General features: G+C 40.8%; 1 protein-coding gene across 11 annotated transcripts in view; it reads right to left on the bottom strand.

Annotated features, from left to right (window-relative positions):
* The window catches only part of ROBO2 (roundabout guidance receptor 2), a 930,309-nt gene that overhangs the window by 468,782 nt on the left and 443,535 nt on the right, over positions 1–17,992 (bottom strand). The window contains exon 1 of one of the 11 annotated variants that reach the window (XM_054165757.1): positions 501–639. The exons of the other annotated variants lie outside the window; for them this stretch is intronic. Coding sequence (XP_054021732.1) covers positions 501–555 — 55 coding nt within the window. The 5' untranslated portion in view covers positions 556–639. Of the gene's footprint in view, positions 1–500; positions 640–17,992 lie in introns of those variants that run through there. 11 annotated transcript variants of the gene reach the window in all.

Below are 17,992 nucleotides of genomic sequence, written 5' to 3'. Positions count from 1 at the left end.
CGCGCTCCTCAGTGCCGAAGGAAGGAGGCGTTCAGGGACTCTGGTGATTCCCAGCTCGCCTCACCTGGGGCCGCGGCAGAGCTAAGCCATTTATTTCATCAGCTGGCTCTCCCGGTGGAAAGTTTAACAATAGAAGGAGGCAAAGTACTATCAGCTGCAACAGCTCTTACCCTCTCTTTACTGCTCTCCCAGCATTTGAAATAAAGACTTATCACAATAGTTTTTACGCTTTCCCTGCTACCTCGAGCTGACATATTTCCATTCATAAGCTAGCTTTCCATTAAGTTACCAGACGGGAACGACTACTTATTAGAAACATACTATTCCTGTATCCCCCAACCCCCCACCCTCCCCGCCCCGAAATACATTTTTATATCAGAAACAAACTTCAGGCTCTGTAATGCTAACGTTTATAATGCCATCCATGTGCTGTTCCAAATCAGATTCAGATGAAGGAGATTTCTGCACAGAAATGGCATATTTAAAATATGCGAACTTACCATAGACTTGAAAAAATGCAAATCCAAAGAGCAGGAGTGGCGTCAGCAGACCCATTTTGACATATTAAAAGCAAACCCGATCGCTTGCGAGACCAATTCCACAGAGATATATAAGGGGGGAAAAAAAGAAAAAGAAAAAAAAAAAGGAAAAAATATCCAATGCCAGTAAGAGGTAGGTTCAAAAGTTTTCCGTTACCTAGCAGCTACTTAAAGCGGAATGAGAAGTCCTGAAATCAAAAACTGCAAATGGAAAGGTCTTGAATGCGACACTTTTAGATCCATACAGATTAGAGCAGCGAGCGAGCTCCGAAGGCTTCTGCTTTGCACACGCGCTCCTTCCTAAATTCTCATCAATCCAGCCCAAGCAGAGGAATTATTCAAGTGTGTCTAAGATTCTCTTTAGGATCCATGGCAATCCAAAAGCAAGCTCTTTCTTCGGAAGACAAGGAGAGGCTCTGAGAAAGGACCGGAATCCTTGAAAGTGCTCCACAAACTTCCCGGCACTTTGCAGGAAAACCATTGGCTTGGTTTGGTTATTTTGCTCTCCTCTCGCCCTCCCCCTACCTCCTTCTCTCCCTTTCTCTCCCAAATCAGTTCAAGCCGCAGTTTCTCACTTAACTTCCATAATAGGAACGCCTAACTAACGTGCTACAGGAGGGGAACGACTTTCTCAGCATCCCCTCAAAATTAAAGTCTGTCCCTTACACTTCCCTCCTCACTGGAGGAGGAGAAAAGAAAAAAAAAAAAAGGCGGAAACTGGCAGTAACTCCAGCAATGTGCCGCGGCGGGCGGGAGCTGCTGCCGGCTGCTGCCGTGCAGTTGTGGCGGCGGCGGCGTGCGTGTGGCAGGGGGTGCGGGGGCCTCCTGCCGCCGCAGCTCTCCCGGGCGGCCCCAGCAGCCCGGCGTCCGCTGCTCCGCTCCACGCCAAGCCGCTCCGCTCCGCTCTCCTCCTCTCTCCCCTCCCGCCGCCTCCGCCTCCTGCCGCTGCGGACACACCGGCTGGCAAGGAGAGGGAGGAGAATGAGCGCGGCTCGAGAGGCTGCCTAGAGAAGGGAGGCTGCGGGGTGTGGACTAAACCACTGCGCTCCACACCCACGCATCCTTCTCCTCCCGGGGTAGGGAGATGAGTGCGATACAAGAAGGCAGCCACATAACTGGAAATCAGGCTCGCTGCAGGCAATGCCTTCCCACGTCACCTACCCCCTGCCTCTCCTCTACAGTTGGGTATAGGTAGAATTTATATGATTGCTCCTCACCGTTTCCCATTTAATGGGCAGCTAATTTTTCGGTAAGTGATTTCATGGAACTGTTCTCTAATTATTCATTCCCTGTCTGCACATACACACACGCTTGGGAGTGAGACCCTTGAAAGGATTTCCCCCAAAGATTTTTTTTCTGATCTGCTCTGTGGAAAAGGAAGAAAAGGTGGCAAATAAAATAAAACGGATTAAGCATGACCTGCAAAGTCTGCGGGACTGGCGGGCTTGCTCAGCCGAAAACCAGCAACCTCCCGACCCGCGACTCCAGCGCCCTTCCCTGCCATCCCCCCGGCCCCTCGGCTGCCGGGCAGATCCCGCCAGCGGGGAAGTTTCGCGGAAGCGACTACGCCCCCCGGAGACATGCAGAGAAGGCGGTGAGAAAGATGAGAGAATGGGCAGCGGCACCCCCAAAGGGAGATCAGCCCCCTCTGCCTACACGCCCGACAGAGGCTCTAAAACGGCAGAATAAACCTCAAAGAGCCACAGAGGGGGAAAGGGGGAGGGGGGGGGGGGGGGGGAGAAAAAAGGAAGGGAAAAAAAAAAAAAAAATAAAAAGCCATGGACCCGAAGGAAGGAGCAGCGTGAACCGAAACGGAATTTCAAAGTGATCGGTGTCGGAGGAGGGCAGGGAGTGAGCAGGCAGAGACACACCGAGGGCTGGGCGGGCGCTAGCCCCGAGTGGCTGTTGGCCCGGCCTTGGCGACCGCGTGCCGCCGCACGGCAGCGCCGCACGGTGAAGCTGGAGCTCCCCCTACTGGCAGGCAGCCAGCAACAACCGCTCCCTCGCGCCCAGCGCTGCCTTTTGTTGAGCGCAGGCGGGGGCGGCCCTTCGGCGCCACCCACCCTTTCTCGCCGGGCGGCGGCAGGTCCCAGCAGTCGTTCGGTGCGGCCGGCAGCCTGGAAAGGTCAGGTGCCGTGACAAGGGTGGCTGGAGTCCAGGAGCTACTGGAGTCCGCGAAACTGCTTCGGGAGATGTTAAGCTCTTTTATTTTGTTTTCGGCAGCGAACCCGAAACGAGTACTATTGTACCAAACTTGGCCAATGAAACCTGGTAGCATATTGAGTGAGCTCGGGGTGAGAAGGGACCGCCGAGGAACATCGTGTGCAACCTCACAGCCAAAAGCATGAGCACATAGGGCAGGCTGCCCAGGAATGCATCCAGACTGATCTTGAAAGTCTGTAGAGAAAGAGGCTCCACAACCTCCCTGGGCAGCCTGTGCCAGTGCTCCATCACCCTTACAGTAAAGTTTTTCCTCACTTTGAGGTGGAGCTTTCTGTCTTACAGTTTGTGTCTATTACTCCTTGTCCTGTCACTGGGCACCAGTGAAGAGTCTGTCCCCTTCTTCTTGACACTCATCCTTAAGGTGTTTGCAAACATTAGTAAGATCCCCTCTCAGTCTTCTCATACAGGCTAAACAGCCCCAGGTCTCTCAGCCTTTCCTCATAAGGTGGGTGTTCCAGACACTTGATCATCCTTGTAGCCCTCCATTGGACACTCTAATATTCTGTCCCTTTAGAACTGGGGAGCCCAGAACTGGACACAGTACTCCAGATGTGGTCTCACTACAGGGCAGAGTAGAGAGGGAGGAGTCATGCTTTGGTGCTCTAAGATGATGGGTAGAGCTATTTTAAACAGAAAGGACTTACCTTCTCCCATGTTAATTTACTGGTCCTAAATAACATCATCAAGTCTTTTTCCTGTTGTTTTCTTTGTTGGTTGGTTGGTTTGGTTTTCTTCCACCTAATTTGCATATGCTAGAGATTTATTCATTTAGTAAGGTCTTCATGTAAAGAGTCTGAACAGTATGTCTGCAAAATTTACCTTTCCCACACATACTCAGATAAACAGTCTGCAAGTTATTTCTTACTCAGTTCTTGTGTGTAATTAGTGACAAATACTTTACTGTTGACAAAAGTGACAACGCAAAGTGTTGTTTTTTTAAGTATCTAAGCATATTATTGATATTCCACACAAAGCCAGATGACAACTCCAAAGTTTCTTTATGCAAATCGCAGAATGATGTCCTCCTATACTCATAATACGCCTAGAAGATAAATATGTATTAATACATCTAAAGACTACCCTGTGAGGAAGGCTATAATTAAGGCTAATTAGGGTAAGGTGATCAAAATGGTATTTTTTGTCAGTGTGTTTGTAAACTGGCAAAATGATAAAATCATAAATCACCTGCCTGGTGGCAGCATGTCTAACAAGAGATGAAATATTAAAGAATATACCCCATCATGGTGGGCATCTCAAGGACACAGTGTTAGTGAAAATGCTGACTTGTTTATTACATTTTTAAATTGGAAGTAACTATACACCATACTTTTAATTTTTGCTGCTTTTCAGATATATTTAAGATAAATTTAATACTAGATGATACAGACCACAAGATTTTGTAGATATGTACAATCTTTAAAAGCCTGAGGTAGAGAGGTACCCGTAAAAGAGTATAAATGACTCACATAAATGTTCTCAGTGAAGTAAATGGATTACTGTTTTATTCACTCACTTCTACAGAATACTGCTTTTCCACTACTAAAGACACTGCAAAATTTTGGAACCTTTTGGCCAATTTTAATCAAGTGTTTGTAAGCATGAGCTCTGTCTGTATGTATTTAAATTACTTTTTAATTTGAGAAGAATGAACAGTCCTCCAAAGTGGCTAGCAGAATCTGAGAGTGTTGGCTAACTGGCTTTTGTATCGATGCTGTTTAACCAAAGTCAGAAAGCTTGGGTAAGTTTGGCTAATATACAAACAAAACAAAACAAAGCAAACAAAAAACCAAACCAAAACAAAAAAGGTTCGAAAAATACCCCCAAAATGAAATCTAGAGATTTGCTGGAGTGTTGTAGCTTAGGTTCAACATATGTTACGGCTTACAAGCACAGGACATGTCACAGATCAGTCACAGGCCCGTGAGCAGACTTTGCTTGGAACAGTGTCTGCTTCCATTGCAAGATGTAAGCCAGATACTGGAATAAAAATTACTATGCTTTTTTCCACAGTCTTTCAGCAACCTCCTATGAGCACAACAGACAAGACAGGTGCTCTTTGCTTGATTAGCAAAGTCTATACAGAGGAACTGAATGTGCCAACTATTTGCCTGTCTATATATGCCACCTGATGAAATACTTGTGTGAGCAGGATGAGGAAAAGACCTATCAGTATTGGTGCACATAAAGATTCAGTTCAAGGAGTACTGTTTAAGTGGAACTTCAGAATAGGGAAAAGGCACAGTAAGGTCACCCAGATTCATATTATGGTCAGTCATCAAATGAGGCAGGGTTAATTTGGGAATAGAATAGAATAGGAGTAGAGTAGAGTAGAGTAGAGTAGAGTAGAATAGAATAGAATAGAATAGAATAGAATAGAATTAACCAGGTTGGAAAAGACCTTTGAGACTATTGAGTCCAACCTATCACCCAACACCATCTAATCAACTAAATCATGGCAACAAGCATGCCATCCAGTCTCTTCCTAAACACCTCCAGTGACTGTGACTCCACCACCTCCCTGGGCAGCACATTCCAATGGCCAGTCACTCTTTCTGTGAAGAATTTCTTGCTGGAGAGAAGAGACCGACCCCCACCTGGCTACAACCTCCCTTAAGCAGTGAGATCAAACATATATTCATTTCACATCTTTGATTCCTAGATAAATATTTGTATTAAAATATATATTTAGTACACAAAAGTTCAGATTCAGTGTTTAAAGTATGAGGGTTTTTTAAGACTAGCCCTCTTTTCAGGTGAACATTTTTCTTCTAAACCAATGTTACCATTCCTGGTGTTTCAAATTTATACAATACACTCTTATTTCCTGGTTGCCATAAAACCCTCTTGTTATCTTCTCAAAGAGGAGAGCTTGAGTTGGATCATATAGAATTTATTCTGGATACTGGAGCCACTCATGCTGAAAGTGATGAGAGGTATTTAATATCCAAAACTCCATACACATAGTGTGATGGCCATGCAATTTAAATGTAGGTAGCTAAGCAGTGAAATTAGGAAACTAGTCTGGACTCTGAAGCAGAGCAAAATGCAGATCCAAGGATAATTCAGAGCATGTAGTGTTATGCAGCCTCAAAAAAGAAGAAAAGGGGGTGGGTGTGTGTGTGTGTGAAAATACCACCTTGAGCTTGGACTTTCCCAGAAAACATACTCATGTCTTCCTCTGTGCTGTTCTGCTCCAGATCATCAGGTTCTGATGTAATTGAATGCATGATGGGAGAACAGAATTTATGGCTTTGAATCTTTATAAATGATGAAGTGTGATTATTATTCCTATTGCAATCAATAGGGCCTTCCACAGGAAGATTGGACATTTGAGATGTGAATCAGGAACTCAGTCCAGGAAAGGAAGACATGTTGCTAGAAGAAGTGTAAGCACAGTGGCTGTATCTCTCACTCAAAGGCCCCATAAAATTGTTTGTAGTACTGTCCTTGGCTACGCCCAACCTACTTTCTTAGAACCACTTTTGTAGATTAAGAAAAAAAAGAAAAGAAGAAAAGAAAAAAGATGTGTTCCAAAAGCACTTGTTTCTTTCTCTGTCTCACAGGTGTCTCTTACTTCCTGCCCAGAGGGTAACCTTCTGCTTCAACATTAAAAATTCCTTCTCTTCCCCCAGCTGAACAGTCCCAACTGTTCCAGCTTGTCCTCACATGGGAGGTTCTCTAGAGCTCTGATCATCTCCATGGCCCTCCTCTGAACCTTTCCCAACAGTTTGCTGTCCTTCTTGTGTTGGAGGCCCCAGAATTGGGACAGTGCTCCAGAGGGGCAGAATCACTTCTCTTATCCTGCTGGTCATAATTCTTTTGATGCAGCCCAGGATATGGTTGGCCTTCCAGGCTGCAAGAACACATTGCCAGCTCATGTTGAGTTGTATAGATTTGTATAGACTTGCACAGACTTGCATAGACTTGCACAGACTTGCATAGACTTGCACAGACTTGCATAGAGCAGGTAGAGCAGTATTATTTTCAGAGGTGCAAAGATATGGAACAAGAAGCAACAGACACCAGGTGCAATGTGGGAGGGCTCTTGTTAGGTGCCAGGAAATGTTTGGGTTTTTTTATCATGAGGGCAGTCAAACAGGCACCAAGGGGGCTGTGGAATCACTGTCACTGGAGACACTCAAAATCTAATGGGACACTATCATAGGCATTGTAGGTGAGCCTGCTTGCCTGCTTTGAATTGGACTAGATGATCTGCAGAGGTTTCTTCTGGACAATGTTTTTTGAAAGATTCCATGATTCTATGACTGGCAGCACTGTCAAAGTTCTGACTGTGTAAATGTATTGACACCAAACACCAAGGTTTCTTAGTAGAGAATTATCTACGAAAGTGTTCTGTAGATCTCACTTCTGTTAGTATATAAAACTGCTTGCACAAGCTGCAAACAAAAGAATTGCTTGGCTTTCCTCAAATTTAAGCCATTCCTGTTGCAATACTAGGAGCCTTTGTTGAGCAACTCCTGAACAGTGACTAGTACAGGACTAGAAGAGCTCTTGTGATTGAAAATGATTCCTTTTGCAACTGCAGTGTCTAAAATTAATATCCTTTCTACCAAGTGCAATAAGCTGCACATCAAGCTTATATCTGTCTCCACGTTGCAGACTGTAGCAGGAGTTCATTATTTGCAATAGGGAGCACTTCATCCCTTCCAGTCATTCCAGAGACTATGTCTAGTTAGCCTTCTCCATGTCAGGAATTTCCTCTTATGCTCTGATATTTTCATCATATCAGTATGTCTGAATATCTCATAGCATAATAATAGAATTGTTGAGGCTGGAAGAGACCAACTGCTCACCTAGAGCTCACAATTCTGTGACTACTGCTAAACCACAACCATTAAACCATGGCCCTAAGCACCGCATCCATGCATCTTTTAAATACATCCAGGGATGGTGACTCCCCCAGCTCCCTGGCCACTCTGTTCTAATGCTTGCTAACCCTTTCTGCGAAAAAATTTATTCCTAATATCCAACCAAAACCTGCAACAACTGGAGGCCATTTCTTCTTATCCTGTCACTAGTTGCCAACCCATTTGAAAGGGTTGCAAGTGTTCCTGTCTGCTATATCACAAATTTCTGTTCCCTCTCTTATACCCAGTACACTGTGTAAGTCACACATTTCTTTGTCTAATGTAGGCAAAGTCTAGTTAATCAGATGAAAGCACCCATTATGGAATAAAGTGCTAATCTACATAAATAAGGACATCAAAAACCATATTCTGTTAACTGCAAATAAAATAAGACTCCAAGAGTAATTTTCCTTATTCCTTTTGATAATGTAGTGCACTATACAGACAGTACTTTTTATCAGAACCTAAGCAAAATGCACTCTTGTCATAACTTCCATACAAAGCCTAAAACCATTCCTTAAGTGATGCATTTATTTTAAAAGACATCTGAAATTTCCAAGGGCATAAGGGAGTCTGTAATGGGTTGGGGCAGATCCCCTCCCCACCACAGGCAGAAATAACGACTCAGACAAACGGATTGCAAAAGTGATGAAAGTTTAAATAGAAAGCAGTGAATGTTACACAAAACCCAAAGCACAGTGACAAAGAAAGGTCCCATCCCCACCTGAGGGTGCATGCAAAACCCCCAGGGCTCCTTCTTCCCCCTCCCTCTGCTGGGCTAGTCTCAGCTGGCCAGGCCTGAGACTGCCCATCCCCCTGTGGCCTTGGGCCCAGTCAGGCCCATGGCCGGGAGATCTCTCCCCCAGTTACCAAGTCTCGGAGAGGGAAGGAAAGAGGAAGTGCCAGACTCCGCACTGGATCTTATAGTGGTGCAAAGAATTATGGTAGGGAATACACAATTTCCTGTGTCCATCCCCCTGGGCTGGACTTCTGGACACAGGAAGTGAATGCACCAGGGGGGCACCCAGCTCAAACTACAACAGAGTCATTATATCATTCACCAAAAAAAAAAAAAGAATGAGCATTTAAAGTGAAGACCTGGAAGAGGATAATATCTTACCCCACCTACTCAAGAGATGCAAAGGCGAAATTCTCACTAGAAAAGGGTGCATTTCCTCCTAGTGAGAGCAAATGGATTCATACAAAGATAAGTATAGCTGCTGCACCTTGACTTCCAAAGATCAGAAAATCAAGCTGTACAGCAACACAACATTTACAATGGTACACAACAGCACACAAATAAGTCTTACACCATATTCCTACATAATTATAAATAACACATTGTGCTCTATTGCTAAATGACACATGTCACATTTGCCGTGACGAGTGCCTATCGTCAGCCAACTACATTAGCCAATGATATTTACACTTTAATTACAGCTTTTAAAATGGAAATAAGTAAATATGTATATGTACCTAAGTTGTTAATGAGGCAGAAATTCATACAAGGAGCTCCATCTGACCATTATGTAGATACCTGTTTGCAGGTGAGCAAGTATTCTTTACAATAGGAAGTATTTAATAATGAATGAAACAAGTTGTGCTATGTCCTTCACAAGCCAATTCAGTTGAAAATTATAATAGACACATGCAGTGTTGGGTTTTTTTCATCTGAAATGGCTGGATTGTATAGTTACTGTTTTACAGCAGAAGCCAGACTTACTGAGTCCCCTTTGTTATGTCTGGCCTCCAAAGTGTCAGTGGCACAGACTGGTAATTGCTGAGCATGACTTCTGCTGTACTACAGTCCTCAATTTTAATCATATATTAGTCAAACCTAGGACCTGATGTGGTATCACAGAGCTGCTGATTTATGAAGATGTCAGCTCCCGAGAATCTGGTCCATCACTATGGTGGCAACCCTAACAGGATTAGAGGCTCCTGCATGTTTCTTCCAGTGGGATGTAATGTTCCCATCAGGCTATGATTCTTTTTTTGCAATATGGTGCTGTCAACACTCTTCTCATCAGTTATACATATCAGGGGATTATTAGCAATATTTGTCAGACTTCTATATTATTTTTGTCCCGGAACAGCTTTGCCTCACTTCAGCAATAGAATTACAGTTTGCACTGTCTCAAGAAATGCTTTTAGATTAGAATTGATGTTTCAGTCATATGATTTTTTCACTGCTGATGTAATTTAGTTTTCTATCTACATTTTTATATGAGTACATGACTTATTTTTAAAAATGTGGTCCTGTTAAAGGCAGCTGAAACACAGAGAGTTCCCACAGCAGAGTTCAGGCTAATGCCTTTCTCCTGCATAGCAGACTAAAAGAAGGGTTCAGACTAATGTAAATTTAAAAAGTAAAATGAAAAGAAACATACAAGAGGAAAATAGTGAAACCTCAGAGCAAGGCTTCTCCTTAAAAAGTATGCATTTAATCAAACAGACAAACAAATAAGTACGCCTGGAAACACCAAGTGTGCTCTATAATCACTAGAGGAGCTATTGTATTTTGAATATTTTGCACTTGGAGCTATTGTAGGATTTGATTGCTTGGAATGTATACAAAATCACCACATTTTACAGGAGAATATGTGGGAATGTTTTTGCTCTATGCTACATTTTCTATTACAGTGGGAGCAGCTGTGCCAGTACATGGTCCCTTTAAAAACCATAAAACTGGACAAGTAAAGGAACCAACTTGAAACACAAAGTCAGAGCCAATAACTCAACTTTGGTTTCTGAACTGAAACACAAAATAGGAATTACTTCAAAATGTGTTGCCACACCAAGGATGACTCTTTCAAGCTTAAAGCACAATACCAACACAACAGAAAAATCGCTTTTTCTTATTTTTTTGTTGTTGTGTTTGGTTTGGGTTTGGTGACTTTGTTTGTTTTCCTTCTGATTTTACAGCTTGAAATATTGTGGAATGATGGTGGAATTTAGCATGTTTCAATCTAAGCCATGGGTTCAGATCTTGCCCATGATGATGGTGTGCAAAAGTTATTACCTGATTCCCAGCTTAAATTATTTTAGAGACAGCGTTCTGTAGATAGAAGAGACATGCTGTAAGCTTATCTTACGCAGACAATCAGCAATAGTTCAGCCTTCTAGGACAACCCAGAAAAGAATAGGGTATTTTGCACTGCCATTGCCCAGAGGGTACTTATCTTGAGAATAAAGAAAGAATTGGGTTTCAATAGCATCTGCTACAATGAGATCCCATAACCAGGACTGTGTGTCTATGGACTTCTGCAATATAAACAGTAATTAAATCTCACTGCCACGTTACCTGCTGCAAGATTTTCTAAAGAACATATCTTTTTCATAATTCCAGCACAAAGTGACATAAAAAAAAAAATGAAGCTTTTATCATTTTCCAAAGAAAAAATATATAGAGTAGCTCTTTGTAAGGGGCATGTCTATTAAAATGTCAGATTTAAGGTAAATGAGCCCACAGTGTAAAGCCACAAAAATGTGTAGATAAAAAGGGTTAATATCCTCAAAATCCAAAATATTGTGGTAATGTGTGGAGATATGTCAGTGGCATCAAAGAGTGAAGATGTGTTCTAGATGTGTTATTTTGGTTATATTTAAAAAGAAACACCAGTCCATTCTGAAGAATCTGAATTTGTGTGCAATTTACTTGAGAAATTACCCTGAGTGTTTACAGGACTTGAATCCTCACAAAACAAACAGACACTAGAAATCTTTCCCAGTATCTTCTGGAAGAAATATTACAGCTGATTCGCGTTGTTGAAATACTCAGCAGGCCACCTGGGAGTTGTAGGTGGAGATCCTTTCAAGTGATCTGTGTTTCAAAGAAAATTGGCTGAAATTCTGATGTACTTGATTGTCATCCACCACTGTTCTTTGGTGGTTTGCAATGGTAATATAATGCTGATCATTTAGTTACAGTAGTCCTGACATAGAGTACTGAATAACATTTCTTTCTTTCTTTCTTTTTTTCTCCCTCTGTAAATCAATTTACTTTTCCTGTCACATGACCTGGAAGTAAGTTAGTGATTCAGCATAGGCTCAGATAAACCAATCTGTGAATTTTAAAATGACTGTAAATCTACATTGCTCAAATGAAATGTACACCTCCTGAGTCAAGGAGCTTGCTTATAACACATTAAAAATTCTCAGTGTTTGCCTTAAAACTTCCTAACATAAAATCACCAAGGATTATATATCTAAAATCTTGCAGATGCTTGCTGTCTACAACTACCTGAAGGGAGACTGTAACCAGGAAGGGGTTGGTGACTTCTCCCAGGCAACCAGCACCAGAACAAGAGGACACAGTCTCAGGCTGGGCCAGGGGAAGTTTAGGCTCAAGGTGAGGAGAAAGTTCTTCACTGAAAGAGTTGTTAGCCATTGGACTGTGCTGCCCAGGGAGGTGATGGAGTCACAGTCTCTGGAGGTGTTCAAGAGGGGATTGGACGTGGAACTTGGTGCTATGGTCTAGTAGGCATGAGATCTGTGGTGACAGGTTGGACTTGAGGATCTTTGAGGTCTCTTCCAGCCTTGTTGATTCTATGATTCCATGATTCTATGAATGTATCAGCAATCAGTATATTTGCAGAAAAGTGCTTTTTTTTTGTCTCAGTGTTACATCTTATCTTATAGTCACATCTTTGACAAGCAACATGAGAAAGAGTGATGTAGCCTTTTCTAACACCAATGAGACAAAAAGAAGGGAGCAATGACTGGTGCTGGGTGTCTGATACATGCAGAGATGTGTCCTCTGCAGAAGCAGAATTATAGATGCAAGAGTGGCAGAGGGAGGGTACAGCATCTGAACTGTAAATTCCTGGATTTGTAAATCATGACTTAAGCAGAGGAGTACTAAGCAGAGTAGTACTAAGTCAAATCACAATGATGAATCAAACAATTGAGCAAAGTATTCCTTAAAAAATTATCAAGATGAGCCAAAAAAGCAGAACAAAACAGAACAGAACAAAACAAAACAAAACAAAAAGAATGAGAGCTGAATAACATTAAGAACTTCTGGATTCTTATAAGGATATCCTGAACTATCTTAAAACAGAGCAGAAAATTTTGGATTTAAATTCTTTTAATCCCTACAAATAATTAGTAATCACATTTCATAATCCAGGCAAATAGCAGATGATAGATGAATTTTTAATAGGAAAATGTCACTTATTACATTTTCCAAACTCTTGCTTCTTATTAACATTGTAGATCTACATCATATTTAAGACTCTTAAATCAAACTGCTTAATATTATGGACTGACAGGTTCATTAAAGCTGATCAGCAGAATTGCTGTCATATGCACTTCAATCCCATACAGTAGAATTTTTTCTGCTTTTAATTCCAAATGTTTAAAAAGAAATCTTTGTTGATAATTTGTTTCTTTGAGACCAAATAAAAAGTACAGCTACAGCTCTTTCAGCAGTAAGATACCTGCTGTTAATAGGAATTGTGACAGGATTCATCAAGGATTGGTCAGAAGCTATGTCATGTACATTGAAATTATTAGAATAGAATAGAATAGAATTACCCAGGTTGGAAAAGACCTTCGAGATCATCAAGTCCAACCTATCATCCAACACCATCTAATCAACTAAACCATGGCACTAAGTGCCTCATCCAGTCTCTTCTTAAACACCTCTGGTGATGGGGACTCCACCACCTCCCTGGGCAGCACATTCCAATGGCCAATCACCCTTTCTGGAAAGAACTTCTAACATCTAGCCTAAACCTCACCTGGTGCAGCTTGAGACTGTGTCCTCTTGTTCTGGTGCTGGTTGCCTGGGAGAAGAGACCAACCCCCACCTGGTTACAACCTCCCTTCAGGTAGTTGTAGGCAGCAATAAGATCTCCCTTGAGCCTCCTCTTCTCCAGGCTAAGCAACCCCAGCTCCCTCAGCCTCTCCTCACAGGGCTGTGCTCCAAACCCCTCACCAGCTTTGTTGCCCTTCTCTGGACACATTCCAGCAACTCAACATCTTTCCTAAGCTGAGGAGCCCAGAACAGCACACAGTACTTGAGGTGCGGCCTAACTCCATTAGTGATGGAGAAAGCCAAGACAAAGTCCAGAAGACAGTGAATCAAATTGTTATGAATAAAACCTGCCATAAACAGGTGTGAAAAATAATTTCCAGGGGACAAAGTAGGAATATGAAGTTAGCAGGCATTTGAGAAAACATACTACTCTTAATGCTATTTTTGTTATTTTCATGGAAAAGAAATTGCATATAACCTTTGAAGAAGTCAGGAGGGATTGAACCAAATTATTCACCTCTCACCCCCTGAAGAAAAAAGTCAGAAAATGCAAGTCATGCAAACTAGCTATTGGTTACAAGTTATTCTTTTACATTTGCAATAATGCAAGACTAGAATATGGAATTTAGCAAACATTTTAACAGACTATCAGATCTCTATGCTAAAATCTATTCCCTGCTGTTTATCAGCAGTAGCTGATAAAATGAGCATGTTTTTTTTCTACTGTTTCTTCAGTACCACAGGAAGTATTATTCTCAAGTATTTTCAGAGAGCCTAGTTGCAGTGTTCACCTATTTGTCCTAATTACCTAGAAGTTGAAATTGTAATATAAATAGTAATTGAATCCCACTGCCACAACAACGTGTTCTCCTTCATACAGCTGAGCTTGTTTTGCTGAAAAGTAGACTTCAGCTAAATCACAGTACAGCTTTGGATAAGCCAAGATAAAATATCTTACTGTAATTTAATTCTTGTCAAAACTTTTAACCTTGAATATTTCATATTAAAAGGGTTATTATTCCATTTTTATTTATACAGGCAGACACAATTCTGTTTGCATTCTTTTGCACAATATAGGAATTTGGACATGATGCTATCTTTTCTCTTACGAACAGGTTTCTGAACTAAGACTCATAGCCATACATGATTTATGTAGGTTCATATAACTTCTTAGCAATAATAAATCCATTGGCAACCTCAATAATATTGTTTTGTCTAAGTATTTTTGCTCATTTTCCTTATTGAAAAGTTGCATACTGAAGGCATTTCCTCTGCAAGTTAAAATGTGAGGTCACTGAAACAATTATGATAAGATAATCTTTCTGTGGCTTGTGAAATTAGATATGTTTCTCTTATCAACGTGTTTGATACATTCTGTTACAATGGAGTAATCTCTCGTATAAGCTCATTTCAGGTTCCATTTAACTCTTCCCTTTTTAATTTCCACAAAGGATACATATTTTGAAGAAAGATAATGAAAAGAAAGGAAGAATCCAGAAGGGGCATCTACATACCAGGAGATAAATTTCAAGGTTTGCTCTTGAAAAGGGGCAGCTACCTCATAGATCAGTTACCTGATTTTCCTCCCTGATCTGCCCAAGGTGCACGTTGCTGACTTCAGAAAAGATCTGTGTAATTTGATAAGATGATTAAAATAAATTAACTGTTTATTTTGAACAGCTATAAAATCTGTCACCACCAGGTATGACTCATCTTCTTCTCCTCAACAACTATTAACTCCCTCAAGAGAATTAGGGAAAATAACTCTTGGCTAGGATAGACTGTCTAAAGCGAAGCACTAACTGCATGTTAAAAAGTAACATATAAAAGCTTTAAGTCTTCAGAGAGCCTTAGAGCCGCATGACACTTCTTGAAAACTTGCCCAGAAGTATATCTTAAAACTACAGTAACTCCCATTTCATATAAAAGGAACATCTATCATTGTTAAGCTTTGCTATTATATCTCACCAAAAGCAGTGGTGAAACCCAACCCAAACTTCGAATGGAACATGAATTAAAACGCTGTCATCATGGCAGTAAGTCTTTAACACAAATCATTTTATTATTTTCCACCAGAATTGTAATTGAATTTGATACTGAGTCATACTTTGGAAGACAAAATAAAATCTAGTTGAAAATTCCCAGCCTAGTCTAGCACAAGAGATGAGTCTATGAATTGGTCTGCTTCACCAGAAGGAAAAGTTATGGGGAAATTGTGACTTTGGATTCATAGGTTGAAATACTACCCTCTAACTTAAATGTGCTTGGTTCTCTGTAGTGCCTAAACATAGACTGTCCAGTTAGTTCCTATTTCATGATGGTTCTCAGAGCCTAGAGACACTAGAGAAGGGACACTTCCCCATTCTCTAACTGAAGTTAGGAGACTGTAAAGGAATGATCTTTACAACAAATAGTTACTCTGTCCCCCCAGAAGAAGACTTCCTTTCCTGTATGAAGACTGCTGCTTGAAAGATCAACATCAAAACCTTTTTTTTTTTTTAATTTTAACAATAACCCACACATAATTTCTTAAGGGTAAAACACTTCCTTAGTATGTAGAAATTGCTCTGTGTCTACTAGGAATCAGTGTGGTGCTGTCTCTGCTTGGAGTGATAAATTAAATGAATGTAGACAACAGCTAAGTCACTTCTTTGCTGAAAGTGAATGGTAATGACATTATCTTGTGCTTTATGATAAACTCATTTAAAAGACTAAAATGCTTGAGGGGAATTCCCACATTTTAGGAAACATATATAAACTGTCTTTCACTTGATCAGTTACAAACTGCTGAGAGTAGTAAGAATGCATACATATATTATCTTTCTAAATCCTTGTGTATATCTGGTTTATATCTAAAGAGGTTTTTCATGAAAATGTCCTGATTTTCCTTTTGAAACTGAAGAACAGCTAACTGTTCATGCTATATGAAAAATGGATTTTACAGGGAAAAAAAAGAAAAAGTAAGAGAATATATATATTAAAGCACAAAGAAGTGGTCACAAAGCTATTCAACCAAGAATCTGTTGTTGTCTCTATTTATTTAGAATGCATTTGTCACTTTGAGGGTGATGCTACATCTTATGATTAAGCTGATCTTCCACATTACCACTACTTCAAATGAAGTATCATCCTCCTCCTCTTTCCCAGTCCTTTCTCTTCCATGAACATTATCCTCACCATGCAGTCCTTTGCTTTCCTTAGCTAGCTCCAAGACATGTATTTATAGCCTGGATTCATTTTTTGCCAATTTTCCAATACAAGCCAATTCTGTACAAGTCTAGTAAGTGCCAACATCAAAACAAGAGGAGGGAGAGGGGGCATCATGCAAGCAGGGAAAGCTTATCTTCTCTCAGCAGTGGGAAGCTCTTACATAATCTTAAGTAACATCACCTTCTCCACCTTGAGCCTACCAATCTCAAGATGCAGAGCTGATACTGCATGTTGTTGCTACAAAGAGTAGTAGCTTTCCTTTCCTCATTTCTGAAAGGCAGCATTTACTTGAGGAACTTTACTTTCAATATACCAGTGGGTTAATGAGCACAATTTTCAGATGCTAGTCTTTATTTAAGGATTAGAACTGTAAGATACAGCACAGCAGTCAAAAGGTGTACTTGCTTATAAAGTAGATGCATGTATGTTTTCTCCTCTTTCTCATCTGTCTCTGCTTTTGGACAAACCTACCCTCCTCCCACAAAGGATTTTTTTCATCTCTTGAGTAAGGAATGCATTTCCTTAGAAGTCTTGCAAGCTAAATGAACAGTTAGACCTTTTCAGTGCACAAATCACTAAAAACCAGAAACTAAGGAAATCTGAGATCGTGCTCCTGTGCAAAGGCTGTATTTATACTGCTTAAACAAATGTATCAATCTTTTACTGCCTACAAACTAAAAATAAGCCTGCTGTGGTCTATGTAAGAGGTAATTATTTGTTGGCTATGCATGTACACTGTTAGGTGAGATAAAAGCTTTGTTGATCACGTGAAAAGTGATGTGGGGTACAAACAGCAGTGGTCTTATGTTCTTGCCTTTGTTTGGATTACTTTACAGGCATATTTTCAGAAAACCTGTTCCAGGTTTACCCACTGTAATGGGAGCAGAGAGAGAGTATATCCCTGAACACTGGCAATTCCTGGCTGCAGAACAGTCTCTTGCACCCACAGATATAATCTGTGAGTCAGTCATGCTTCTCTATGAATTCTCAGAACTGACCTGATGTGTGACTAATGTAACCAGCTATTGATCTAAACATAAAAAAGGATAACTTTAAAGTAATCCTAGGTGTTTGCTGAGAGAATAGAAACTACACTAATTTTAAACATGCAATCTCACCAATTTTTTTTGCATTGATACTTTTCCTATGTGTTTATAGATGGATTTCAGTAAAGGCTGACTCTTTAATAAAGTGTTGACATGAGTGTATAATAGAAAGCTGGTAAACTGTAGTACAGCAATTTAAAACCAAAAATGTTTGCATCCCATGCATAATGAGATATTTACTTATTTATTTTTGAAACCAGTACTAGTTATAGATTATTCAGATACTCTTGGTCATACATTGGATGATATTAAAATGATCTAAACTACAGGAAGGATACATTTCCA

This window comes from Dryobates pubescens, chromosome 12 (assembly GCF_014839835.1).
Source record: "Dryobates pubescens isolate bDryPub1 chromosome 12, bDryPub1.pri, whole genome shotgun sequence".
NCBI lineage: Eukaryota > Metazoa > Chordata > Aves > Piciformes > Picidae > Dryobates > Dryobates pubescens.
The sequence above is the reverse complement of the archived record's forward strand: the minus strand, read 5'-3'. Positions and strand labels throughout refer to the sequence as shown.